Source organism: Narcine bancroftii, chromosome 7 (assembly GCF_036971445.1).
Source record: "Narcine bancroftii isolate sNarBan1 chromosome 7, sNarBan1.hap1, whole genome shotgun sequence".
Taxonomy (NCBI): domain Eukaryota; kingdom Metazoa; phylum Chordata; class Chondrichthyes; order Torpediniformes; family Narcinidae; genus Narcine; species Narcine bancroftii.
Genome location: NC_091475.1, coordinates 187,785,258 through 187,812,430, shown reverse-complemented (window position 1 = coordinate 187,812,430; position 27,173 = coordinate 187,785,258). Strand labels below are relative to the sequence as shown.

The following is a 27,173-nucleotide window of genomic DNA, read 5'->3' as shown; positions in this document are numbered from 1 at the left end:
CCACGTCAGCTGCAGGCTCGTTTGTGGCTGACAAGTCCGATGCGGGACAGGCAGACACGATTGCAGCGGTTGCAGGGGAAAATTGGTGGGTTGGGGTTGGGTGTTGGGTTCCACCTCACATGTTTCTTATATGGTCATAAAGAATCTTGGATTCTGTATTAGCTATAGCATTAATTTACAACTGAGTGGAAGCATCCATCTTGAAGCTACAACAAACTAGTCTCCCACTCCCTCTAGAGGTCAGGAGGATCACTCCCCCTCTATAATCTCAAAAGTGACATGTGGAAAATGAGGTAAGTGTGAGAAACAGAAGTACATTCACAGATTTCGCTCGAGACAAAAATTGAGAGCAAAGAACATTTATTGTACAACAGTGCAAAGTAGGGTGCTTCCCCTTACCATGGGAATCCACACACATACTGGGGCTCACCCAACTTTTATACAGTTCATTTCAGTGTAGAGGTACCCTCCCCCCCTTAACATTCTTCTGCCTCCTGGATTGGTTTGGCATTTGGTAATTCTGTCTGCCTAGGTCCATTTTCTTGTAAACTTGAAAGACCATGGGGTATCCTGTCTGGGTCCCATCATGTCATTGTCCTTATTCATGAATCTGCCTTTGTTCTTTTCACACATCTCAACCCCCAGGACTTACTAATTCTATATGCAGAACTTGCTTGCTAATTCTTTCTATCACTATAAGACCCTTATTCTATTATACTTGCGTAACCCTTTGTGAGAGATGAGTAAAACTAATATGAAAGTTGAAGAAAGCTAGTATGGATATATATGTAATGAATAAAGCCAGTATGGATAGGATAAGGATAGATTAATAGAATGTAGGAAGTAAAGTTAGTCTGAATAAGATAAGGGTCTTCTAGCCTTTTAGACAGAATCAGCAAGTTCCACATATGTAATTAGTAAGCCTTAGACAGAATGTGCCTGCCACATTGACCACCGCCAGTGGGCTGATATCGCCTCAAACCGTGCATCTTGGCACCTCACAGTTCGGCGGGCAGCAACCTCCTTTGAAGAAGACCGCAGAGCCCACCGCACTGAATAAAGACAAAGGAGGAAAAACCCAACACCCAACCCCAACCAACCAATTTTCCCCTGCAACCGCTGCAACCGTGTCTGCCTGTCCCGCATCGGACTTGTCAGCCACAAACGAGCCTGCAGCTGACGTGGACATTTACCCCCTCTATGACTTCGTCCGTGTCTGCCTGTCCCGCATCGGACTTGTCAGCCACAAATGAGCCTGCAGCAGACGTGGACATTTACCCCCTCTATAACTTCGTCCGCGAAGCCAAGCCAAAGATAAGAAAGAAAGAGACAGAATTAGCAAGTTCTGCAATATAAGAAGTCAGTAAGCCCTGAGGGTTGGGAAGGTGTGAATAAGGACAAAGGCAGGTTTGTGATAAGGACAATGACATGATGGGACACCCACAGGATACCCCCCCTGGTCCTCCAAGTTCACAGAAACAGCATGTAGGCAGACAAAGTTATCCAGGAGGCAGAAGAATGTTGGGGGGGGGGAGGGTACCTCTACACTGAAATGAACTGTATAAAAGTTGGGTGAGCCCCAGTATGTGTGCGTATTCCCAGGGTAAGGGGAAAGCACCCAACTTTGCATTGTTGTATAATAAATGTTCTTTGTTCTCAATTTTTGTCTCGAGCAATTTCTGTGAAAGTACTTCTGTTTCTCACACTCTTATTGGAATTCATCCCTACTCTCAGCACTTACTTAACTTCCTCTAGTCCAGCCCAGTATTCCTTATTTCATTCATACTAACTTTACTTCCTATATTCTATTCTTTCTTTGGCTTGGCTTCGCGGACGAAGATTTATGGAGGGGGTAAAAAGTCCACGTCAGCTGCAGGCTCGTTTGTGGCTGACCAGTCCGATGCGGGACAGGCAGACACGATTGCAGCGGTTGCAAGGGAAAATTGGTTGGTTGGGGTTGGGTGTTGGGTTTTTCCTCCTTTGCCTTTTGTCACCTCACACCTATATTCTATTATCTCTCACAGTAAGGAACAGTGAAAAACGATCTGATTGGTGAATATTATTTGGTATGGTGACTAAATGTTGCATAGTCATATTGAACATCCAAGAATACTTCAAAGCAGAATTAATGACACATGTGTGAGCCCTTCATCATGAAGGACACTGTTTGACCTCCTTTTTGTCTGCAGATTTTCTTTTCCTAAATTTAAAGCAGAATGGGTGGCCATGAGAGTACCAATGCATTTGAACTTTAATTTGCCATTTTGCACATTAATTCAAATCAAATGATGTGTTCAAAAACAAGTCCTTGCCGAACGGAGAGGTGATTTCTGCGTCCACAAAGCAGGCAGTGCCTGGTCGTTGGAGCGCGGGGTGAGGCCGGAACTCTGGTGCACCGGCCGTGTTCCGGGGGAGCGCGCTCGGCGTTGCACAGCGGAGCGGTCGCCCCGCACACCCTTGCTCTCTCGAGCTTTGAGCGATGCGGCGAGCGGCGATGCTGGTGTTCAACCGTGGGACGGCCCGGCCGGCCATCCGAGCACCCGGAGAGGAGACGGCTGGCCGGCGGCTGAGGTGGGATGAGGGGGACTGGAGGGAGGGGGGGATGAGGGGGACTGGAGGGAGGGGGGGATGAGGGGGACTGGAGGGAGGGGGGATGAGGGGGACTGGAGGGAGGGGGGATGAGGGGGACTGGAGGGAGGGGGGATGAGGGGGACTGGAGGGAGGGGGGATGAGGGGGACTGGAGGGAGGGGGGATGAGGGGGACTGGAGGGAGGGGGGATGAGGGGGACTGGGGGGATGAGGGGGACTGGAGGGAGGGGGGGATGAGGGGGACTGGAGGGAGGGGGGGATGAGGGGGACTGGAGGGAGGGGGGATGAGGGGGACTGGAGGGAGGGGGGATGAGGGGGACTGGAGGGAGGGGGGGATGAGGGGGACTGGAGGGAGGGGGGATGAGGGGGACTGGAGGGAGGGGGGATGAGGGGGACTGGAGGGAGGGGGGATGAGGGGGACTGGAGGGAGGGGGGATGAGGGGGACTGGAGGGAGGGGGGATGAGGGGGACTGGAGGGAGGGGGGATGAGGGGGACTGGAGGGAGGGGGGGATGAGGGGGACTGGAGGGAGGGGGGATGAGGGGGACTGGAGGGAGGGGGGATGAGGGGGACTGGAGGGAGGGGGGATGAGGGGGACTGGAGGGAGGGGGGATGAGGGGGACTGGAGGGAGGGGAGATGAGGAAACTCGAAGAAGATGTGGATGAAAGTACAGGATGAAGAGAGATGGGAACAGGGCAAGGGAGGTAGAAATAGGAGAAAAGGGAAGAGGAAGGAGCTTATGCCAGTTCCTGGTGTTATGAGGATGACATTCAACTAAAGGTTGGCAATATGAAGCGTTCACCTTAACATTCAGTCTACAAGCCACTCATACATAGGGGTTAAGTCATCTTTTCTATTCAAGATGCTGTGGTATCTGTTAAGGAGGACATCGTCAATTTGTCCAGATGATGCAGCTGTATTTGACTTCTGTTAAAGATCCACAACAGTAATTTGCATGTTGCTTCTTCTACTTATGGATTATTCGCACTCTGCCTTACCGTCCACGATTAGATAGACCTCAGAAGCTTACTGACACATCACTTCCTTTAGACACATCCAATGTAATTGGGAAGGATGATGCAAATTTTGGCGATAACGTTGCTAGTTCCCGACTTCATTTTTCATCAGTCAACAATGAGTCCATCATCCGTCCTGGTAATAGCCTAAAGCCGAACCATATTGAAAGTGGATCATAGTATTTCTAGTAAAAACACAGTGCTGGAGAAACTCATCAGGTCAAACAGTGTAATTTATATAGCAAAAATAAATAAACATAACCAAAATTTTAGACTTTGAGCTGTAATTCCGATATTCTTCTTCTTTGTGACTGTCAGAATTTATTGTCATGAAGAAGTCATGAAATTCAGTGTTTATGGCAGTGTCATATAATTCAAACATTTTGTGACAACTGCTATATAAAAATGACAGTGCATGAAAAGTAAAGCAGTTTCTTTGGTTCATTGATTATTCAGGAATAATAATGGTGGTGAGAAGAAACTGTCCTTGTTCCGATGAGTACTCGTCTTTAGGCTCTTGGACCTTTTCCCGATGGTAGCTGAGTGAAGAGGGTATGGCCTGGGTGGTGGGGGTCTTTGAGGTTAGAAGTTACTTTTTTAAGACACAGCCTTATGTAGATGTCCTCAATGGAGTGAAGTCTGGTGCCCTTGATGTCGCAGGCTGAGTTAACGTTCCCCTGGTGTTTATTCTTGTCCTGAGAGTTTGTGTCTCCATACCAGGAAGTGATGGAACCAGTCAGAATCCTCTCTATATTACACCTGTAGAAGTTTATGAGAGTCTTCAGTGACATACTGAATCTCCTCAGACTCCTCACAAAGTATAGCCGCTGGTGAGCCGCCTTTGTGATTACATCAATGTGGATGCTTCAGGACAGATCTTCAGAGATGTTGACACCCAGGAATTTGAAGTTCTTGAACCTCTCCACTACTGAGTCCTATGTCATGTATTCATAACTTCCTCAGGAAGTCTACATTCATCTCCTTGGTTTTGCTGACACTGAGTGCAAGGTTGTTGTTACACCATTCATCAAGCTGATTTATCTCCCTCCTCTACGCTACCTCATTGATGTTTGTGATTCTGCTGACAACAGTGGTGTCATCGGTAAACTTGTAGATGACATTAGAATTGTACCTGGCCACACAGTCATGGGTGTATAACGAGTAGAGCAGTGGGCTAAGCCCGCATCCTTGGGGTGTACCTATGTTGATATTCAGTGAGGAGGAGATGTTTCCAATGAGAAAGTCAAAGATTCAGTTGCAGAGTGAGGCACAGAGGCGTAGAGTTTGTAGCTTCTTGACCAGCACTGTGGAAATAATGATATTGAAGACCCAGCTATAGTCGATGAAGAGGAGCTGTATGTATGAATTGCTGCCTTTTGAGGTGAACCAGAGATGAGTGGAGAGCCAGCAATATTGCATCTGCTAAGGAGTGATTGTAGGTGGGTTGAGATTTTTACTTAGATGCAAGTTAATTCTGGCCATGACCAGCCTCTCAAAGCATTTCATCACCGTAGAAGTTAGTGCTACTGGGCGGTAGTCATTGAGGCAGCTCACGCTACTGCAGGGATGATTGATGCTTTTTTAAACCAGGCAGCAATGAGAACTTCAATATGTCTATGAGCACTCTGGCTAGTTGGTTGATGCAGGTTTTCAGTACTCCAACAGTGCCTGATGTCTTGCAAGGGTTCAACCTCTTGGAATGATGTTCTGACGTTGCTGTCAGAGATATCACAGGGTCCTCAGTTTTTTCAGGGATTCTAGTAGGCATTGTTTGGTTCTTCTTCTGAAAGCGGGCATAGAAAGTGTTCAGCTCATCGGGTAACGAAGCATCAAATCCATCTCTAGCGTTCCTCCTCGCTTTGTAAGCTGCACTCCCTGCCATAGCTGGCATGTATCTGTCTTGGTCTCTATCCACTCGCATCTCCAAAATAATTCCTATACATCTGTCTGTTTCAGCTGATGTTCTGAATTCTTAATTTGCTTTTGTTACTTCCAAATTTGCCCATTTCAGTGTGCTACTGGACAATGATCTTCCACTCTAAGCATCAGTTAATTTAAAACTCCACTGCCCACAACCTCAACATAATCATCTGCCATCTTCTGACTGACCTGGATTGGCTCCAAGTCACACATCTTAAATCTACGTAACCCTTCTCCAACCTTTACTTCTCCAATCATAATGTTTTCCCATTTTGGTTCTTTGTTCATCTGATTTTCTTTGGCCCTGTGTGGGTGGTTACACATTTAACTGTCGTGGATATCACCCAATGAATGTCCTTCTCTGTTGATTCTAAAGCCCTAATTTTTAAAGAGGCTCCCTAAAATCATTCAGGTTTATTTTCGTGTTTCCTGATGCTCACTGTCAAATTTTTTCTGACAATATTCTTGTGAAGCAAGTCGAGATATTTTACCACAATGAATGTGTAATACAAGATAAGTACTGTGTGAAATTTAATACCACTGTCTGCTGTAGTTCAGGAAGGTGTAGCAACTGTGTCGCAGTGTGAAATGAAGAACAAGAAAATGATCAGAGGTAGTCAAGTCGAAGTTCAGTAAAAGTCGTTTTCTCAAACAATTGCACGCAGCTTCTTATAACCCCACGCGTTTCAAATGACGTCATTGCATTGTGACATCATGACATCACTTGGAACCTCTCGAGCCAGTTCGATTAAGTCTCCTTGCCCAGTTTACAACAACTAAGGAGCACGATAAATGTCTTCACATTTTGGTCAAATATAAACGGAAAAGGTTTGAAGGGAAGCAACTAACATTTATTGAAAAGTGATTAGAAGTTAGAGTCATATTAAGGCAAAGTAAAACCCTGTAGTGGAAGAAAAATACCTTGAAACAAAGAAACATTATCTCAGTTCCTTTTATTTAAAAATATGCCTGATTTTCCTCTTAATTCAGTAATTTTTGGTTTTTATTTTAGCTTTCTAACATTCTTCTTTGGCTTGGCTTCGCGGACGAAGATTTGTGGAGGGGTAATGTCCACGTCAGCTGCAGGCTCGTTTGTGGCTGACAAGTCCGATGCGGGACATTTGCAGAAGTGCCTTCCAAAATGAGACGTGGTGTTGGGATGAGTGGCCTTTTCTAATACTTGAATAGAATGGAATCTCCAACTTGCACCTCAACTTCTAATTGCCAGACTTGATTTCACTTGTCACCAGAAGGATTGCTTCTTCTGTTCTTCCTCATTCCCTCAGTATTATATGCCAGAGAGCGAAGTTCTCTTTATTGTGCTTTGAACCTTAAAATTTCAATTTGACGTACATTCTGATGACTCCATTTTTTCATCATTAAAACAACGATGTACTTTTCTCAGCAAAATAGCATTTTAATTTGCCATTTAAAATGAGATTAGTAAACAAAAAGAACAAAATCAACTGGAGAACTTATTGTGCAACCAATGGTGGGATGGCCAGAAAAAGACTAGGCTGGGAGAATAAAGGAAAAACTGACCTTTGTTGAAATGTTTCTGATTAATTCTGCCTCTTTTAGTTGGCGTCTGCTGAATGGAACAGGCCGAAGGCTCATCGTCACTGGTTCTGCCATGCTCAGAAATGATGATGAAACACTGCATGCTGCTTCCCCAGAGCAGAAAGAAAGCACAGAAAAGAAGGAAGCTGCTGCTCAAGGGAAAAACGATCTGTTGAACATAATCGGTGGAATGAAAGTGGACATCAGTTCCAAAAGGAAGTTCCAAGCCCTGAGAAGGGAGCAACTGAGGGAGAAAACCAATGCTGAGCCAGAAAGCATGGAAAGTACAACCAGCATGTTTCAGAAGGCCACTAAAAACATTGAAAATCAATGGTAATACATTAAAGATACAGTAAAACCCCCAGTATTCGGAACCTGTGGGGATTGTTAGTTGGCAGATAAGTGAATTTGCCGGTTGCTTGAGATTGCATGTTGTGGGATTGTCAAACTGACTTCCAGGGGCACCTATTTTAAACTATTGTATTTTTTTCACTTTTTTTTGCCAGTTGCTTGAGGTTGCTAATTGCTTGAATTCTGGATAACGGGGATTTTACTGAACTAGAAATCCATGAAATGCCATGAATTCAGAATTACGATTGTAACTAAAGACTCAGCCTTATCAACACAATAATAACCTAGTTTTTTTTTCCAGAGTTGAAAATGTTTGAACAACAAATTTATTGATGTTTGATTATGAAGTCGTTGTGAGCTAATTGGGTTATGATCAAACTTGGCGCTTTCTCACGTTATATATTGACTATTTTACATGGAACTTAGATGCAAGATTCAATTTATTGTCATGTAATAAAACCGCATCATATTACACAAAATTGCTTTTGCCTGTTGTGAGGAAGAAAGATTCACCATCAGCAGAAATTGCCTGAAGCACCTCTTACAGTCAGAGGAAGAAAAACAAAAGACAGTCCCTCTGAGTGTCCATAGATTTACCTCCAGCGCTTCCACAGCCTCCTCAACCACACAGAGTCCATTCCAAACCATTGGCAATCAGAGCTCCAGATCTGAACCTCTGACACGATCAGGAACCCTCCGATGCCTTCAGCATCCCCTCACATCCTGGTTTTGATATTTGGTACCCCTTCAGCCAGTTTCGAGCCACTCACAGCCCAGCATAAGCTTACATGTTTAAAATGTTGAAGAGTTAAAACTCAACCATTGCTACCTCATGGGCCCATGAACATTTGCTCAACACACCCGCGAGAGTGCTGATGGAACTGCCACCTAAAAACTTGGAATTGAGATAGCCTAAAGCACTCATATTATTGTTTGGTATGTATGATGTATAAGCTGGCCTCTACTAATATGTTTTAATAATTCCATGAGGAGACGATAACTGGCTAATATTTCTCTCCCTTATTGAGATGCAGAGGCTCATTGTAGCAGCTAACCTGCTGCTTACTTGTCATCAGGAATTAAAGCTTTCAGGGCAAGAGGTTTAAGAACATAACAATGATGTTGTTATTTCTTGTGTTCCCAAATTAATTATTTGTTACTAATTAGTTTGTTTTTGCAACTATGTTTTAGTTACAAGACATTAAATCCAGACCTAGTCACAGCAGCTTCAGCAGTGGCATCTTCTATGCCCCACAGCAAGGGACAAATAGAGTCAGAACTGCTGAAGCAGCTCAGGAAGCATGAATCAGAAACAGAAGTGCAGAAGAATGGAGGCGTCAGCAACATTGGGTAAGTTAGGGATCAATGAAAGAGCATCGGATAATTGTGCCGAGTGAAATAATTTGTAAATGGTGTGCCTAAAAATGTTTTTCAGATTTATTGACATCACATACATCCCTGAGATTATTTTTCCTGCAGGGCAGGCAGAATTACCACTTATTGGTACTGCAACAAAAAAAACTGTACTCATGTAAACAAATAAACAAATGTAAACAACTGACTGTTCAATAAAGAGAAGAGGAAAAAAGCACAAGGAAGTGGAAAAAAAGTCTTTGTGCGAGTCCCTTGTTGTTGAAGAGTCTGATTGAAGAGGGGTAGCAGCTGTTCCTGAACCTGGTGAAACGAGTCTTGTGGCACCTATACCTCTTTCCTGATGGTAGCAGCAAGAAAAGAGCATATGCTTGATGGTGTGGATCCTCTAGATTTCTCTGTTCTTGATGGTGGGGAGGGTTTTGCTTGTGATGTCCTGGGCTGTATCAACTATCTTTTGCCTAGCTTTACGCTCAGGGGTATTGGTGTCCCATACCAGACTGCGATGCAGCTGGTCAGCACACTTTCCACCACACATGACATACCAAATCTTCGCAAACTCCTGAGGAAGTAGAGGCACTGTCATGCTTTTTTCATGATGCCATTAGTGTGTTGGGTCCAGGAAAGATCCTCCAAGACAGTGATAACCAAGAACTTAAGTTTGCTCACCCTCTCCACCTCCGATCCCCCCAATAAACACTAGCTCATACACATTTGCTTTTTCCTTCCTGAAGTCAAAAATCAGCCTCTTGGATTTGGCATTGTGTGCGAGGTTATTGTTGATGTACCATTCGGCCAAGTTTTTAAATCTCCCTCTTGTATATTGACTCATCGGTCTTTTTTATGCAACCCACCACTGTGGTATCGTCAGCGAATTTGTAGATGGAGTTGTCGTTCTGAGCTACACATTCTTGGGTGTAAAGTGAGTAGAGCAGGGGGCTAAGAACTCAGCCCTGTGGTGCTCTGGTACTGATGGAGACTGTGGAGATGTTCCAATGACACAGTGGGGTGTTGATTCCCAGGTCTTAGAGTTTGGTGATCAGTTTGGAGGAGATGATGGTGATCAGGTTTGAGGAGATGATGGTGATCAGGTTTGAGGAGATGATGGTGATCAGGTTTGAGGAGATGATGGTGATCAGGTTTGAGGAGATGATGGTGATCAGGTTTGAGGAGATGATGGTGATCAGGTTTGAGGAGATGATGGTGATCAGGTTTGAGGAGATGATGGTGATCAGGTTTGAGGAGATGATGGTGATCAGGTTTGAGGAGATGATGGTGATCAGGTTTGAGGAGATGATGGTGATCAGGTTTGAGGAGATGATGGTGATCAGGTTTGAGGAGATGATGGTGATCAGGTTTGAGGAGATGATGGTGATCAGGTTTGAGGAGATGATGGTGATCAGGTTTGAGGAGATGATGGTGATCAGGTTTGAGGAGATGATGGTGATCAGGTTTGAGGAGATGATGGTGATCAGGTTTGAGGAGATGATGGTGATCAGGTTTGAGGAGATGATGGTGATCAGGTTTGAGGAGATGATGGTGATCAGGTTTGAGGAGATGATGGTGATCAGGTTTGAGGAGATGATGGTGATCAGGTTTGAGGAGATGATGGTGATCAGGTTTGAGGAGATGATGGTGATCAGGTTTGAGGAGATGATGGTGATCAGGTTTGAGGAGATGATGGTGATCAGGTTTGAGGAGATGATGGTGATCAGGTTTGAGGAGATGATGGTGATCAGGTTTGAGGAGATGATGGTGATCAGGTTTGAGGAGATGATGGTGATCAGGTTTGAGGAGATGATGGTGATCAGGTTTGAGGAGATGATGGTGATCAGGTTTGAGGAGATGATGGTGATCAGGTTTGAGGAGATGATGGTGATCAGGTTTGAGGAGATGATGGTGATCAGGTTTGAGGAGATGATGGTGATCAGGTTTGAGGAGATGATGGTGATTAATTAATGGATTAAGATGTAAATTAATAATGATTGTACATGAAGCTATTTAAATTACACTGAGATTTTTCATATCCTGGTTGGTCATTTTTCCATAACACTCCCTTATTCTTGCACTGTGCTTTTAACGTTGAAGATGAGTGCTTGCGGCCTTTCAATCGCTAAGCATGGTAAATAATATCAATCCGTTTGAACATATGAGAAATAGTATCTATCGTGTACAAATCTCATATCTTCCCGATTTGTGCAACATTTTGTTACATAATAGTTCCAGTGGACCTTTAGATTTAGCTGTACAATATGCGAAACAACACACTGAATTTTGTACTGCGCCTTCACCATATTAAAACATTCAAAGGCTCCTCTGAGAATGTTACAGAACAAATTTTTTGTTTTGAAAATTCTGTTTTCCATTTGCATCAAATACAGACATATATTTCTTCATCTTGAGTAATACATTATAATAAAAGCGATGTAAAATGATACATAATTTTGTTTTTATCCCCCATCCCTCCCCCCTCCTCCCCAAAAAGAAAAAAAGAAAGCATACCTGAATATATTACATAGCATTCACTATATTTTCTAACATATTAATTCTATCTTAAACCTATTAATTGGGAGGAGAGTGTGTAATGGACAACATGGATGGGCTTTTATCAACGAAATCCATATATGTTCTCCGATCTTATCAAAGTTTTCTGGTTGATTCCTTAAATTATAAGTAATTTTTTCTAATGGTATACAATTTTGTACTTCCATATACCATCTATCCAACCCTACAGTATTGTCTGACTTCCACATTACTGCCATTCACTTCTATTGTTACACTCAAAGACTTTCGTTGATAATTATCTAACTTACATTTAGTGTCTGTTTCATCTAAATCACCTAGCAAAAATATTCTGGGATCTTTTGGAATTTGTATCTTCATAATTCATCCCACTAATATACTCAAATCTTCCCAAAATGTTTCAACTTTTCCCCACAATCAATCTGCGTGCAGTAAAGTTCCTATTTCCTTATTGCATCTGAAACTTTTAACAGAACAATTTCAGTTAAGACCATGTAATTTATATGGAGTATAGTATAGCTGGTGGAAAAATTATATTGTACCATTTGATATCTAACATTGATTGTATTGGTTTCACTTTCATGACACAATCTTGACCATACCTCCTCTTGAATTTGTATATTTTAATGTCTCTCTCTCACCTTTGTTTTGACATATAATTCCTTTTTCTGCATGGTGTCTTGTCGTTTTATATACATGCTAGTAATAAATTTCTCTATAAATCTATCAGTTATTAAATATTCAAATTGACTCTGCACCTGAAGTCTAAAATTCACACCTACCTTTTTAAATATGATTTGAGCTGATAATATGAGGAAATAGTATTATTTGGTATATTGTATTTCTCTTTCATTTGTTCAAAAATCAGAAAAAAGGAACCAAAAAAAACAATTTTTTAATTCTCTTTATCCCAGGATTATGCCAAATATCAAAAAAGGATTATTTAATATAAAAAAGAATAAGTAGGTTCTGCTTTAATATCATCTTAGCTATTTGATAGTTCTTTATTCCTCTTTCCATTTGAATTCTGTTCCATATCTTAAACAAATGCTTTAAAATTGATACTTTATTTTCCCTTTCAAAAGTTCTTCATGCCATTTGTGGAAAATATGTTCAGGTTTAATTTCACCTATTTTATTGATGTCCTCCTGTCATCAAACTGGGGAAAAGACAAGAATCTTAATTGAGCTACTTTATAATCATTTTTAAAATTCTGTAGTCTTAGGCCTCCCGGATCAAATTTCCAAGTCAGTTTTTCCAAGGCTATCCTTGGCAAATAAATTTTCTTACATTTTTATTTAATTCTTGAGAAGACTTCATTGGTACAAGGATTGGTAATGATTGAAATAAATATTAATCTTTACTTAATTTATCTTTCCTGTTAAAGTTTTTTGGTAAATCTTCCCATCTTTTTAAATCTTAACTAATTTTTTAAAATAATAGTAAATAATTCAATTTAAATAAATAATTTAAATTCCTGTCAATCTTAATTCCGAAATATTTAATTGCTTCCTTTTGCCATTTAAATGTTGTCACCTGCTTGCTTTGAGTATAGTCCTCATCATTCATAGGCATCACTTCACTCTTTTCTACATTAACTTTATTGCCTGATATTATGTTACAGAACAAAATTTGATAATGAGATGGTAGGGAGGATGAGCAAAGTCTTGGCCAAAGAGGTGGAGTATAATGTTTTAAAGGATACAGAGGTGAAAATGTTTAGGAGTGGGGCTACCAGCTCAAGATTTGGTTACAATTGGTGGTAAATTGAAATTAAGACTACTGAAGAGGTCAAATTGGAGATGTGAGCACACGCTGGTAGGCGAAGAAACTGGGATTGTGAGAGTTGTGGACATGATTGGAAGCACTGATGACCAATAATACATTTCTTCCCCAAGTTTCCTGAAATTTAATGATGGGATATTTTTGCAGCGACGTAGTAGACATTAGTCAAATATCTACTATAATTGCTTCTGCATGATAATAGGCCTTCCTGGCCCACGCTGCTCAGATACATGCATGTGACTAATTACCCTACCAAGCGCAAACATCTTTGGAACTCGAGCGGAAACTGGAGCTCCCAGAGGAAGCTCATGCAGGCATGGGGTAAACGTACAACCTCCTTATATACAGCACCAGATTTTAACTCTTTGGCACTGTAATAGCTTCAACTTTTTGACTTAAGGAAGCGGAAGAAACAAAATAAGGAAGCAATGGTTTTAATGGAGAGTGCAGCATCAGTGATGAGGTGAGCAGACCAATGGGTGGAGAAGATCAGTGCTGAATTGAGGGCCAAAGGCCTGACTTGCGATTTAGAAAGTGAATTTGATAATTACATTGCAACTCCAATTATCTGAAATGGTTGGGTCTGGGCCTATTTTGGATAAACAATATTTTCAGAGAACTGGTCATTTTTTAAAAACAGCCCAGTAGCAACAGAAAATCATTTATTACAGTGTTTAAACAACAACCAACAACAAGGGAAGGCTTTTTAAGCATTAAATAATGTTTAATTCTCACCAAAAAAAAACCAACCTGAACAAAATAAGATAAATCCAACACCAAAAACTTGAAATTCTACTCAGGTTTTTCCAAAAATTTTTCAACCTGTGACATCGGTTCGGCTCTGAAAAAAATTTTAGATAACTGAGGATCTTGGATAATTGGAGTTGTACTGTAAGTAATAATATTTCCCAAGATCAAAAAAAGAAGCAAATATTGTTGGAAAAGGGAGAGGGAAAGAAAAGGGAATATGGATGGAAAGGAATATAAGGAAATTATTATTTATTTTGTGGTCTAGTCAATGGAGGAAAAGTCAGGATTTATTGCTCATCTTTAATTTTCTCAAGGAGAGGACACCTGTGGGGGATAATGCTCCATGGTGTGTATTTCATTTCAAGGCTGTGGGTAATTCGTAGTACACCCAGCACCTTGGGTGTGCCATCAAAGGAAATAGACATTGCATGTGCTGGGTAGAGTGGATCCTTGATGATTGCTGCTGCTTTCCGATGGCAGCATTCCATGTAGATGTTCTCAGTGGTGGGAAGGGGTTTGCCTGTGAAGTTCTGGGCTGCGTCAACAGCCCTATTGCAGGGATTAATGCTCGGGGGTATTGGTGTCCCCATACCAGACCGTGATGCAGCTAGTCAGCACACTGTCCACCATACATCTGTAGAAATTTGACAGGGTTTCTAGTGTCATACCAAACTTCCACAAACTCCTGAGGAAGTAGTGTGTTGGGTCCAGGAAAGATCCTTCAAGACACTGACTCCAAAGAACTTAAATTTGCTCACCCTTTCCATTTCTGATTTCCCCCTCCCCAATGATTATTGGATTGTACACATTTAGTTTTCCCTTCCTGAAGTCAACAACCAGCTCCTTGGTTTTGGTGAAATTGAGTGTGAAGTTGTTGTTGGTGCACCGTTTGGCCAGGTTTTTAATCTCCCTCCTGTATGCTGAATCATTGCCACTTTTTATACAACCCACTACCGTAGTCTCGTCAGCAAATTTGTAGATGGCATTGTTGTACTGAGTCACACAGTCATAGGTGTAAAGTGAGTAGAGCAGAGGGCTAAATACGCAGCCCTGTGGTGCTCTGGTGCTGATGGAGATTGTAGAGGAAATGTTCTTACCAATCTTCACTGATTGGGTCTGTAAGTGAGGATATCAAGGATCCAATTACACAATGGGTTGTTAAATCCCAAGTCTTGGAGTTTGCTGATTAGTTTTGAGGGGATGATGGTGTTAAATGCCAAACTGTAGTTGATAAAAAGCATCCTGATGTATGCATCTTTGCTGTCCAGGTGTTCCAGGGCTTTTCGTAGAGCCAGTAAGATGGCATCCGCTGTTACATGTGGCTCTGATAGGCGAATTGGAGCTGATCCATGTCGCTGCTCCAACAGGAGCTGATATGCCTCACTTCATCACTGCTGATGTGAGTGCCACTGGACAATAGTAATTTAGACATGTTAGCACACTCTTGGGCACTGGTATGATTGTCGCCTGTTTGAAACAGGCGGGTACCACTCACTGCTGGAGTAAGATATTGAAGATATGCATGAATATGTTAGTAAATTGGTCAGCACAGAGTTTTAATACTCCGGATACTCCATCTGGACCAGTTGCTTTCCTCGGATTCCCTTTCCTGAAGGCAGCTGGCACGTCATCCTCTGATACGGACAGGAAAGGATCATCAAGGGACATGAGGACACAGTGGTGGTTCTTTCTTGTTCTTATGGTTGAATTGGGTGAAGAAGGCATTGATTTCATCAGGGAGTAAAGCTTTGCCATCTTTTACTGCACCAGATTTTGTTTTGTAGCAGGTTGTGTCATTTCTTAGTTCTTAGTCTAACCCACAATTACCATCCCACAGTATGCACAGTATTCCCTGGTTCCAGCTTTTCCCAAATTTAATCTTACAGCAGCTATAAGATTGTGTGATGGGAACTTTCTGGTTTACACTTGTGTAAAAACAAAGGTTGGACATATCCTAGATCACTGGTAAGAACTCTGCCTGTATAATCTCACCTCAAAGATAGATAGGTGTTGTAAAATACAAGTCGGTCGCTGCATTACAATTTTACAGTGGATTGTAAAGATTAAATGTTAAAGATATAATCAGCTTTTTTAAATTGTCATTTAAAGCATTTAAATTTGTTATCCGGTTTTCTTTTGAAGACATCTGTATAAGTGATAAGTTTGACAATTTATATTTTTAAATCTTTATCTTCCTTGAAACGTTGAAAATTTAAAAATTTGTAGGTTTTAAAAAAAAACACGGCTAATCTCTAGATATTCTATTTCCACATTCTGTACTATTTTTCTTTCGAATAGTATTTTATTTTGTAGTCACAATGCAAATATATATTTGAGGGAAAGGTAAAAATCATGGGTAATTTTGTGAAGAATATATAACCATATAACAATTACAGTATAGAAACAGGACATATCGACCCCTCTAGTTAATTTAAAATTTATATTTGTTCAAGTTATGTATAACAATACAAGCAAAATTATTTTCAGAAATAAAAAAAACTAGTGGCTTCAGGAGAATAATATAAAAATAGAAATCAAAAACAGAATATTCAACAATTTATTTTCAAGATTAAAATGAAGATTGCATAATAATTTTAGGGAGTACAATGCTTATCCCTTTATCCGTAATTCTGAAAACTAAACATTTTTTCCATGAATGTTATGCGACTCAGGCTTGAAAATCCTGTGTTGGTCCACGTTGTTAATTAGTGGGACACGAGGGAATGGTTACTTTATAAGTGCCACTGGAAAAACAGAGTTCAGCATCTCCAATTCACCGTATAAGAACGCTCGATTTGTCATCGATGGCATGACATCAGATGCCTCTGCTGCTCACTGACTATGAAGACTGTGAAATTGTCAAAAAGAGCAGCAGAGTCTCCTACAGGGTAACAGTGAGAAGCAGAAATGGAAGCGTTTATCATTGTCGATAGTGCAGAAAGTAGAGTTATTACAGAAGCTTGATCGTGGTGGATCTGTGCGGCGTCTTTCTGAAGATTATGGTGTGGGTACTACCACCAAATATAACTTAAAGAAATACAAAGATAAGTTGTTGGAGTTTTACAGTGACAGTCATGACCAGAGACTAATGAAAAATAGGAAAACATTTCATAGGGCAAAACAATGCAGATATTGACCATGTGCTGATTGAGTGGATTCAACAACAAAGAAGGGAAAGTGTGCCACTGACTGGTCATGAAACCAGCTAGGAAATTCCTGAAGAACTGGACCTTGAAGGCAAGTGTGAATATTTACGTGGTTGGCTGCAGAAATTTAAGAAGCGTCATGGTGTAAAATATCTGAGAATCTGCAGTGTAAAAGTTGCCGGAGATTATGATGCAGCTGACCGTAACATTGATGAATTTGCCGAGATGGTATTTGATCAAAACCTTAGTCCTGAGCAAATTTACAATCGCGATGTAAACAGGTCTCTGCTGGTGCAAGAAAAACATTAGCAATGGCTGATGAAAGAACACCATCAGGTTTCAAAGGCGCTAATGACAGGGTGACTGATCCCGGGTGTGTAAATGCTGTAGGCACACACAAGGGTGGGAAGAAGCCTACATCCAAGATGTTTCGAAGGTTACTGCATTATTATTGCTAACAAGAAAGCAGAGAAATGTTTTCTGATTGGTTCAATAGCCACTTTGTACCAACTGCGAGAGTGAATTGTGGGGAGGTTGCGGAGGCGCTGGACTCCCTAACCCCCTCCCCCCAAATGTCTGTCCGTCCAGTGCCGCCATAACCTCCCCCATCCAGCGCTGTTATGTCTTTGTTTTGCGCAAATCTGTACTGCCGCCATTTTAATTCCATAATATGAATGCCAAAAAGTGTCCAGTTCCAAGGATTTTGGATAAAAGGATAAGCACCTGTATAAACCTCTCCTTATATAATGGAGTTATACATAATAGAGTATGCACTTTGGCCCAAGTTGACTACATGAACTAAACCTACTTACTTGCTTTTTATCCCTCTGAACATTTCCTTTCCATGTAGCTGTCTAAATGTCTTTTAAATATTATAATTGTACCCAGCTCTCAAATGCATTTTCTAAACAGGTTGCTCCACATAAAAGTTTCCCCTCAGGTCCCCTTAAACCATTTTCCTCTCACCTTAAATCTATGCCCTCTAGTTTTAGACTCTTACCCTGGAGAAAAAATGCTGTTACCATTCACCTTATCTATTATGCCCCTCATGACTTTCTATTGCCAATCAGTTTAAAATCCAAGTAGGGATCAAAATTGAACCTATTTCATGGGTTAAGTTGCGTTTTTTTTTGCAGGGGAAAAATGTTCTTTCTATTTAAGGCAAGGGTGGCACTTTTAAATTTCACAAGTTGAGTCTGGAGAGGTTGTTCATAGGATGGCAGTTACTTGTTCTTGTTTTCATGCTCTGGATAAACAGGACTTTGTGTTCAAGTGCAAGATTGGTTCTGGAATGTAGTTGCTGTGATTAAGCAGCTTCCCTCAGTTTTGAACGTTAGTTTCACTTCCACTGGAAGTTGGTTAGAGGTGAGATACAATAATGTGTCAGAAACATTTGGAGTAAGATGTTGGAATAATGACACAGGAGTGTTGACACCAGTTCTCATTCAGAAGGATTCTGTTGTTGATCCTTTGAGTGACATTATAGCTTACATTGTTGAATAAGCATAAGATGGAGACAAATTTTGATGGGCAACCAAAGGCTCTTCTAAGAACTTCCTGATTATTTGTATTAAAGGCATTCATTACGTCAGTAAAGTAGTGGCTGCTGCTACTAGATTTGTAATTAGAGTTATCATAGAGTGAGAATCATCTTCACTTTAAGATGAACTGAATCTAAAGTGTAATTTGGAGAGCAGTCTGGCAATGACTTTTCTTGTAGTAGATAGCAAGGAGTTACCACAGTGAGATGACTCCTTTTTTTTTTTTAATTTTTTTTATTTTTCACACCATAAATCACATTAGCCATGATATACACTATTTCTTTTCACACATATACAGTGACTTTTTCTCCCCCCCCCCTTTCCTCCCAAACCACCCCCCCACCCCCCCCCTCTCATCCATTTTAGGTATACAATCTAGGTTGCATTAAGCCAGTCAGACAATGTTGTCATTCAACAAAATTACACCAGAAATTCTACTGAGTCCATTCTTTTCTTTCCTTCTCCTTCCATCAACTTAGGTAATGTTTGTCCCCGGTAGGTTTTCGCTATTGTATTTAATGTAAGGCTCCTATACTTGTTCGAATATTTCAATATTATTTCTTAACCAATATGTTATTTTTTCTAATGGAATACATTTATTCATTTAAATTTGGTAGTTTCTTCCTTTTAATTTGGTTATGTATTCCATTAATATTTAAAGACATATAGTTCAGCGTAGCCCTTTTATATTTTGTTTATCTTCTCTTTCCGTTTTTCCATCATTACCTTTCCTCCTTTTCCATTTCTGTTTTCTTATTTTCAACTCTTTATAAGACAACATTCCTACAACATCTAACATTTTCCTTATTCTCCTATTTCTATCTTATTTATCCCCAATCTCCCCTTCACCTCCTGAGTTGTCCTTTATCCCTTGTCGGACAACCACATCTCCCCTCTCCATTTGGATTTGCGAATCCACTCGCAAGCGTCAACTGATTTTGCAGTGACCGCTATTTCCCCCCACCCCGCCTCCCCCAGAAAAGATTTCACTTTTCATATGTCACAAAGGTCCCTCTTTTAATTCCCTCCTTATTCTCTCTATTCCATTACCTTCCCTTATTAATTCTTGTCTATACTATCTATATTTTCCTCTAAGTACAGATACATTCATGTATGCTCATTGTCTCTATTCACTCTTATACCTCTTTACCTGCATACATATCAATCGTGATCATTTTTACTCTCATTACCCGTCTTCATCCCTCAGTCTATTTTTGTCTTTACCCACATACATATCAGTCGTGATCATTTTAACTCTCATTACCCGTCTTCCTCCCTCAGTCTATTTTTGTAATTGTTCTGCAAATTTTCGTGCTTCTTCTGGATCCGAGAATAGTCTGTTTTGTTGTCCTGGAATAAATATTTTCAATACCGCTGGATGCTTTAGTATAAATTTATACCCTTTCTTCCATAAAATCGCCTTTGCTGTATTGAACTCTTTTCTCTTCTTTAGGAGTTCAAAACTTATATCTGGATAAATGAAGATTTTTTGCCCTTTATACTCCAGTGGTTTGTTGCCCTCTCTTACTTTTTCCATTGTCTTCTCCAGTACCTTTTCTCTTGTAGTATATCTTAGGAATTTTACTACAATAGATCTTGGTTTTTGTTGTGGTTGTGGTTTAGAGGCCAATACTCTATGTGCCCTTTCTATTTCCATTTCATGCTGTAGTTCTGGACATCCTAGGGTCTTAGGGATCCACTCTTTTATAAACTCCCTCATATTCTTGCCTTCTTCATCTTCCTTAAGGCCCACTATCTTTATGTTATTTCTTCTGTTATGGTTTTCCATTGTATCTATTTTTTGAGCTAGTAGTTCTTGTGTCTCTTTTGTTTTTTTATTAGATTTCTCCAATTTCTTTTTTAAGTCTTCTACCTCCATTTCTGCTGCTACTGCCCGCTCTTCCATCTTGTCCATTTTTTTTCCCATTTCTGTTAAGGTCATCTCCATTTTAATTATTTTCTCCTCTGTGTTGTTTATTCTTTTTCTTAAATCCTTAAATTCCTGTGTTTGCCATTCTTTAAATGACTCCATGTATCCTTTAATAAGAGCAAGTATATCCTTTACCTTGCCTATCTTTTCTTCTTCTATTTCACCATACTCTTCCTCTTCTTCTTCCTCTGGGTTGGCCATCTGTTGTTTCTTTGTTGCCCTTTCCTCCTCTTCTATCTTGTTTCTATTGTCTTCTGTGGTCTCTTCTTGCTGCAGGTGTTCTGCAGCTGTCGTTGCCGGCTGTGGAGATCGACTCCCCAGCTGGTCCCCCCTCCCGTCGGTGTGTTTTTTTTCATTCGCATCGCGCATGCGCGAAACTTCGCGCATGCGCGGTTGCGCACTTTTGCTCGGCTCTGCGAGCCATTTTTGTAGTCCATTATTTACCGACCTGAGGGAGCGGGTTTCTCTCTCCGCAGCGGGCCTCTTCGGACAGGTAAGGCCTTCACCTTTTTCCTCCTTTGTCTTCTCTTCCTCTCTTCTTACCGTTGCTTTCGACTTTTCTTTTTTTGTCGCCATCTTCTTTCCACCTTTATACTCACTTTTCTGTAACTTTTATTTCTGTGCCTTTGTGTTTTCTCTTGTTTTTCCCGACTTTTCTGGAGAGGGCTGGAGTTCACCGTCCGGCCACTACTCCATCGCGTGACTCCTCCCCGAGATGACTCCTTTCTTGAGGATAGTTAGGAATAGTGTGTCTAAGGTTCCAGATGTGGGTGTTGAGTCTGTGGATTGTGACGGAAGCTCACATTGCCATGTATTAGATTTCAGAAAGGATTGTCTTCTCAAGGATTGTTATTTTCCCTTTGAATTATACCCTTTTGCACTTTTTGTTAGCAGTTGACTGTGAGGGATTGCTGGGGGATGGAGTCAAGTACCCTCAGACAAAATCACAATTGAGGAAGTCTTCAAAATGTTCCTTTCAGTTGAGTTCCCCCTGATTCCTGCCTCCCAGTGTCATTGGGACTTGGGGCTGTCGTTGACTTTTACAGTATTGATGGATACTGTGCATGTCACAGCTGCTGAACCAGCTAAACTCTCTCCAGTCATCATTAAGTTGCAGGTTTTTTGCTGAATGTTCAGCTTGCTTTAAGAAGCTTGCTTCCTTTATTCTATGCAAACGTTGATGCACAATGTAGCTCTCAATAGGCATGGAGGGATGAGAGAAAGTTGCGTTTCTTTTAAAAAGTTGAGAACAATCTCACGTACTAAATTTTAGGCTTGAATTTTAGACTTTTCAACAGAAATAATAATATCCCAGAAAAAGCTTTTTAAATTGGAGGTTTCAGTGATATCCATCTGCTACCAGTAGATGTCCCTGTAGCATGCGAGCAGTGTCCAGTTAAAGTGTTCCAATGGGCTTTTGCTGGCAGTTCAGAATGCAACACTGTTAGAAGGTCTTTCCACAAAATTTGTTTTCTGAATCTGTATCGAAATCGGAGATGCACTGGAAGGACAGGCACACTGTTCAGAGACAGAAATAGTACATTTATTTAAAACACATTGAAATAATATAAAATTAATTGAAAGCGCGAAATATTTCAATCATGGTCATTGATCTTCATAGATCATCAGCCCTGCCCTATTTTATTTAATTTGGATTACAAACCTTAATTAGTAAGATAAGTACAGGTGAATGTTTTATTTTCCTTTATTGTCATGGTTTTAATTAATGGCAGCACTTAAAAATTAAGTTGATGTAAATGTTTTATATTATTATTTTGTCATTATCATTTTAATTATTTAAATAATTGCAACCATTTTAAAATGCCTTTTATCCATTCAATGGCATCTACTGCTTTCAAGAAGTATTTCAGGATGTGACCTCCGGATGTGCTGCCTGAGACCAGTCATTGTTTGTGGACTGCTGTGCTGTGCAGAAGTGAGGCCAAAGGGCATTTTGACATGCTGACAAGCTTCAAAAAATAATTTAGCTTCAGGAATAGCGGGGAAAGCGAGTGTGAGCTGGGTCATGCATGCTCTGTCTGGCATGTTATGCCTTAGTGTAAACTGTACCCATTTGCAGCTCAGATCTATCTTTTGGTCTAAACCCTAAATTAGAATTTAGTATTTTTCTTTACCTGAGTAGTAGCAGCTGCAAAGGAAAGAGGAATAACCTTGGGTATCGTGTGAAAAATGTTCAGCATTTTGCAGATAAACTGGGCTTCAGTACTAAAATGTGTTCTTGTGCTATTTTAATTGTTTATTGATTGTACCAATAAATGGCACAAATTGATCTATTTTAGCATGACAAGTTGGTGATAACCAAGAAACCTTACATCTTACTAAAGCTCTGAGATATCATTACACCAAATTTCAATGGCTAACTTACTGCAGTAGGCACATCTAATTACATTAATATTTCCTTCAAACCTTGCAAAAGATTTATCAAGTTTTCTGAAAGTTGCACAAAATTTGTGGTTAATCATCTGTAACAGAGGAAGGGGTATGACAATTAAAAAAACACACACAAAACACAACTGTTTAATTTTATAGTGACTCAGATTACTTATTAAACCATAGTCCAGTTTGACATATGTGAAATACAATCTCTAGTACATTACTGATGGTTTAGTGAAGATCAGTTATGTGTACCTCAGTAGATAATGCCATGACCTGATTTATTTGACCATCTGCCACCAATCGTGCACTCAAAAACAACAACTAGATAGCTAATCCTGGTCAGACCAGATTGTAGAGTTTTAAAAGCATGTGACAGAGGAAATTAACATATGCAATCTGCAATCGGGAGCATTTTTCTCTTTAGAACTTAATGCACCCAAAGTTGTCTCCATGTCAATTTGTCTGTTTTCTTTAAAAAAAATCCTGAAACTTTTTATAGGCATGCTATCTTGCATTTTTTTTTAACATGATAAATAATTTAAAAACAAGCTTTTTTCCAAAATTTAAAATTAAACATGTGGCATGCAGTGGATTTGGTTGTGAGGTGATCTGACATTGTAAATGTCCTATATTTTAATGTAAAAGGGAAATAATTTAATGGGGGATTTGATTCAAGTTACTTTGCAGAGGAAAACTTTACCTTCAAGAAGTGACCTCCGAGAAGAACTGCATATGAAGAATCTCAATAGAAAATTACAGCCAGTGGTAATTTAGGGCTTCAGACTGTCTTACAAGTAGATTTGGGGAAGCAAGACTGGTGAACAGATCTTTAAATTATCCAGCATGCACAATTTACTGGTTTAGTTGCTCTCAGGGTGGTCTGAAATTGTAACTGTGCCAAAACACTTTGGCATGCTCTCTGTTCTTAAAAATCGTGGGTTTTTTTTGCTTTGTTTTTTGAAAAACATATATTTACTCTGTAAAATGCACATGTATTGGGACAAATATTTTCTGATTCCTGATTGTAAAGAAGAGACTGACTAGGATTAGAGAAACACAAAACTGCAGACGCTAGAATCTAATTAAAAGCTGGAAGAACTCTGGGTAGAAATCATCAGCGTTTTGGGTGAGGACCCTTTATTGACACAAAAGTTTGAAGAAACAATAAGTGGAGGGAAACTGGGGGGTGGGGGGGGGGTGTCTAAGATACGATAGGGTATTTGGTAGAAGGTGGGAAAAATGGAGAGTTTGGTAAAGGAAGAGACTACTGGTTTTGGGGGAGGGGAGGTTAGAGAGAAAAGTAAGAACGAGAGTGCATTTAAAAAAAAAGAGATGGAAGCAATGGAACCAGATAAAAGTAGGGTTTACCTAAAATTGGTAACATCGATATTCATTCTGTGAGTTTAAGGCTGTTCAGGAAGAATATTATGTGTTGTCCCTCAAGTTTACATTTGGCCTCACCTTGGCATTGAAAAAGGCCAAATACAGATATGACCTTGTGGAAATTGTAAGGGGAATTGAAATGTCATGCATGTTAGCAACTGGGAGTTCTAGCTTTAACCCATAAACAGACCACAGGTGTTTGGTGAAGCAATCGCTCATTCAACTGAGTACATCAAACATAGTTGATAAGGTTGGATGACGTGCACTTAAAGCTTGCCTCACCTGGAAGGTCTGTTTGTGGCCTTGAACAGAGGTGAGGTTGGTGGGGAGAGTGGGGTTATAAGAAGAAGAATTGCACCATCTGCATTACAACACGAAGTGTCGAGATAGAAAGGTGGGTGGGGGTTGTTGTGGGAGAGCAAATTGGAATCTCAGAGAGACTGATCCCAGTAAGAAACAGATCAGTATGAGGAGGGGAAGATGCGGTTGTTAATAAAATCATACTAAAGTTCATGGAAGTGTCAGAGCACAATACGTTGAATGTGGAGGCAGGTCATTGGAAAGTGATAACCAAAGGGACCCTGTTCTTGTTCTGCCTTTGAGGAGGTGGGGTGAGGGTGGAAGCATGAGAAATAATGCAACTCAGAGCTCTATCAATGGCAGCTTAGGGGAATTCACATTTAGTGAAGAAAGATTGGTGTGGAATAGGTTTATATTGGTCAGCACAACATTGTGGATTGAATAGTCCTTGCTGTACTCTACTGTTCTACATTTTAAAGAGGGCATTTCCAATGTCTTGGAGTAGAAGGCCTAATGCTGTGAACAGATGAGGAGGAGGAATTTGGAGAATAGTGCACGAGGATAGATGAGAAGAGGTATCATACAGATAGCTGTGGAAGTTAAGAAGTTTGTAATAGACATCCAGGGATAGTTTGTCTCCTGGGATGGAGAAACCAAGGTCCAGGAAAAGGAAAAAGATTTCAGAAATAATTCAGCAAAAAAGTCAAGGGCAGGGTGGAAGTTGGCAATGAAATTGATGGTATAGTCAAGATCTGCATGGGTGGAGGTGCATATGGAAATCTTCAACATATTATTGTCACAGACCATCATCCCCATGGGTTTCAAGCCAACCACCATCACCTGGCACCAAAGAGGGTGGCAGTAATCTTGTCCCTCCACTCCATCCTGACCTACCTGGAGAATGATGGCTCATACGCCAATCTGCTGTTCATCGACTTCATCTCGACATTTAATGCGATCATTCCCCAGAGTCTAGTGGAGAAGCTGTCCTCACTGGGACTCAACGCTCCTCTCTAACTGGATGCTAGACTTTCTAATAAAACCACTGACTGTCCAGGACTGTAGCGGAATATCAAGCTCCATCACGCTGACCACTGGCACACCTCAAGGCTACATGCTCAGCCCACACCTGATCACGCTATTGACCCATGATTGCAATGCTAGATCCAGCTCCATCAGTTGTTGTTTGCAGATGACATGACAGTAGTTGGCCTCATCAGCAACAACGATGAGTCGCACTGCAGAGAAGAGGTGTGAAATCTTATGTTATGGTGCGAGAATAACAATCTGAGTCAATATGTATAAGAGAAAGGAGACAATTGTGGATTTCAGGAGGACTAGGGATGACCACCCTTCACTACACATGAATCAATCTGTAGTGGACAGAGTAGAGAGCATCAAGTTCCTTGGAGTCCACTTAAGTAATTATCTGTCCTGGACTCACAATATCTCTTCATTTGTCAGGAAGGCCCAACAGCGACTGCACTTCCTGAGAAGACTGAGGCTGGCAAGGCTACCATTATCCTATCGACTTTCTACAGGAGGTCTACTAAGGGCTGGATCACAGTGGCATGGTTGCTGTAGAGCACTGGATAGGAGGTCAATCCACAGGACCAGTAGAGAGGATCACTGAGGTCTCTCTCCCCTCCATCGACGTGATCTATCAGGATCAATGTCTGAAAAGGGCTCACAAAATCGTTCAGCACCTCTAACACCCTGCCCACAGCATCTTCCACCTACTCCATCAGGAAAGAGATGATACCGAAGTATCAGAGCCAGAACCAACAAGCTGAGAAACAGCTTCTTCCTGCAGGGAGTGAGACTGTTGAATGACTGATGAACTGCACATTCTGCTTATACAATCCCTCTGAGACTCTACTATTATTTAACTATTAATTTTCATTTATGTACTGCATATACTGTTTCTTCTTTCTTTTCTTTTCTTTGGCTTGGCTTCGCGGACGAAGATTTATGGAGGGGGTAAAAAGTCCACGTCAGCTGCAGGCTCGTTTGTGGCTGACAAGTCCGATGCGGGACAGGCAGACACGATTGCAGCGGTTGCAGGGGAAAATTGGTGGGTTGGGGTTGGGTGTTGGGTTTTTCCTCCTTTGCCTTTTGTCAGTGAGGTAGGCTCTGCGGTCTTCTTCAAAGGAGGTTGCTGCCCGCCAAACTGTGAGGCGCCAAGATGCACGGTTTGAGGCGATATCAGCCCACTGGCGGTGGTCAATGTGGCAGGCACCAAGAGATTTCTTTAGGCAGTCCTTGTACCTTTTCTTTGGTGCACCTCTGTCACGGTGGCCAGTGGAGAGCTCGCCATATAACACGATCTTGGGAAGGCGATGGTCCTCCATTCTGGAGACGTGACCCATCCAGCGCAGCTGGATCTTCAGCAGCGTGGACTCGATGCTGTCGACCTCTGCCATCTCGAGTACTTCGACGTTAGGGATGTAAGCGCTCCAATGGATGTTGAGGATGGAGCGGAGACAACGCTGGTGGAAGCGTTCTAGGAGCCGTAGGTGGTGCCGGTAGAGGACCCATGATTCGGAGCCGAACAGGAGTGTGGGTATGACAACGGCTCTGTATACGCTTATCTTTGTGAGGTTTTTCAGTT

At 41.1% G+C, this 27,173-nt stretch overlaps 1 protein-coding gene across 2 annotated transcripts in view; it reads left to right on the top strand.

Moving 5' to 3' along the window:
* The first annotated feature begins 2,408 nt into the window (after positions 1-2,408).
* Positions 2,409-27,173, top strand: part of mrps31 (mitochondrial ribosomal protein S31) — a 37,279-nt gene continuing 12,514 nt past the window's right edge. The window contains exons 1-3 of one of the 2 annotated variants that reach the window (XM_069891731.1): positions 2,409-2,571; positions 7,107-7,418; positions 8,628-8,786. In XM_069891731.1, coding sequence (XP_069747832.1) covers positions 2,480-2,571; positions 7,107-7,418; positions 8,628-8,786 — 563 coding nt within the window. In that variant the 5' untranslated portion in view covers positions 2,409-2,479. The remainder of the gene's footprint in view (positions 2,572-7,106; positions 7,419-8,627; positions 8,787-27,173) is intronic. The other variant, XM_069891730.1, reaches the window with a different exon arrangement.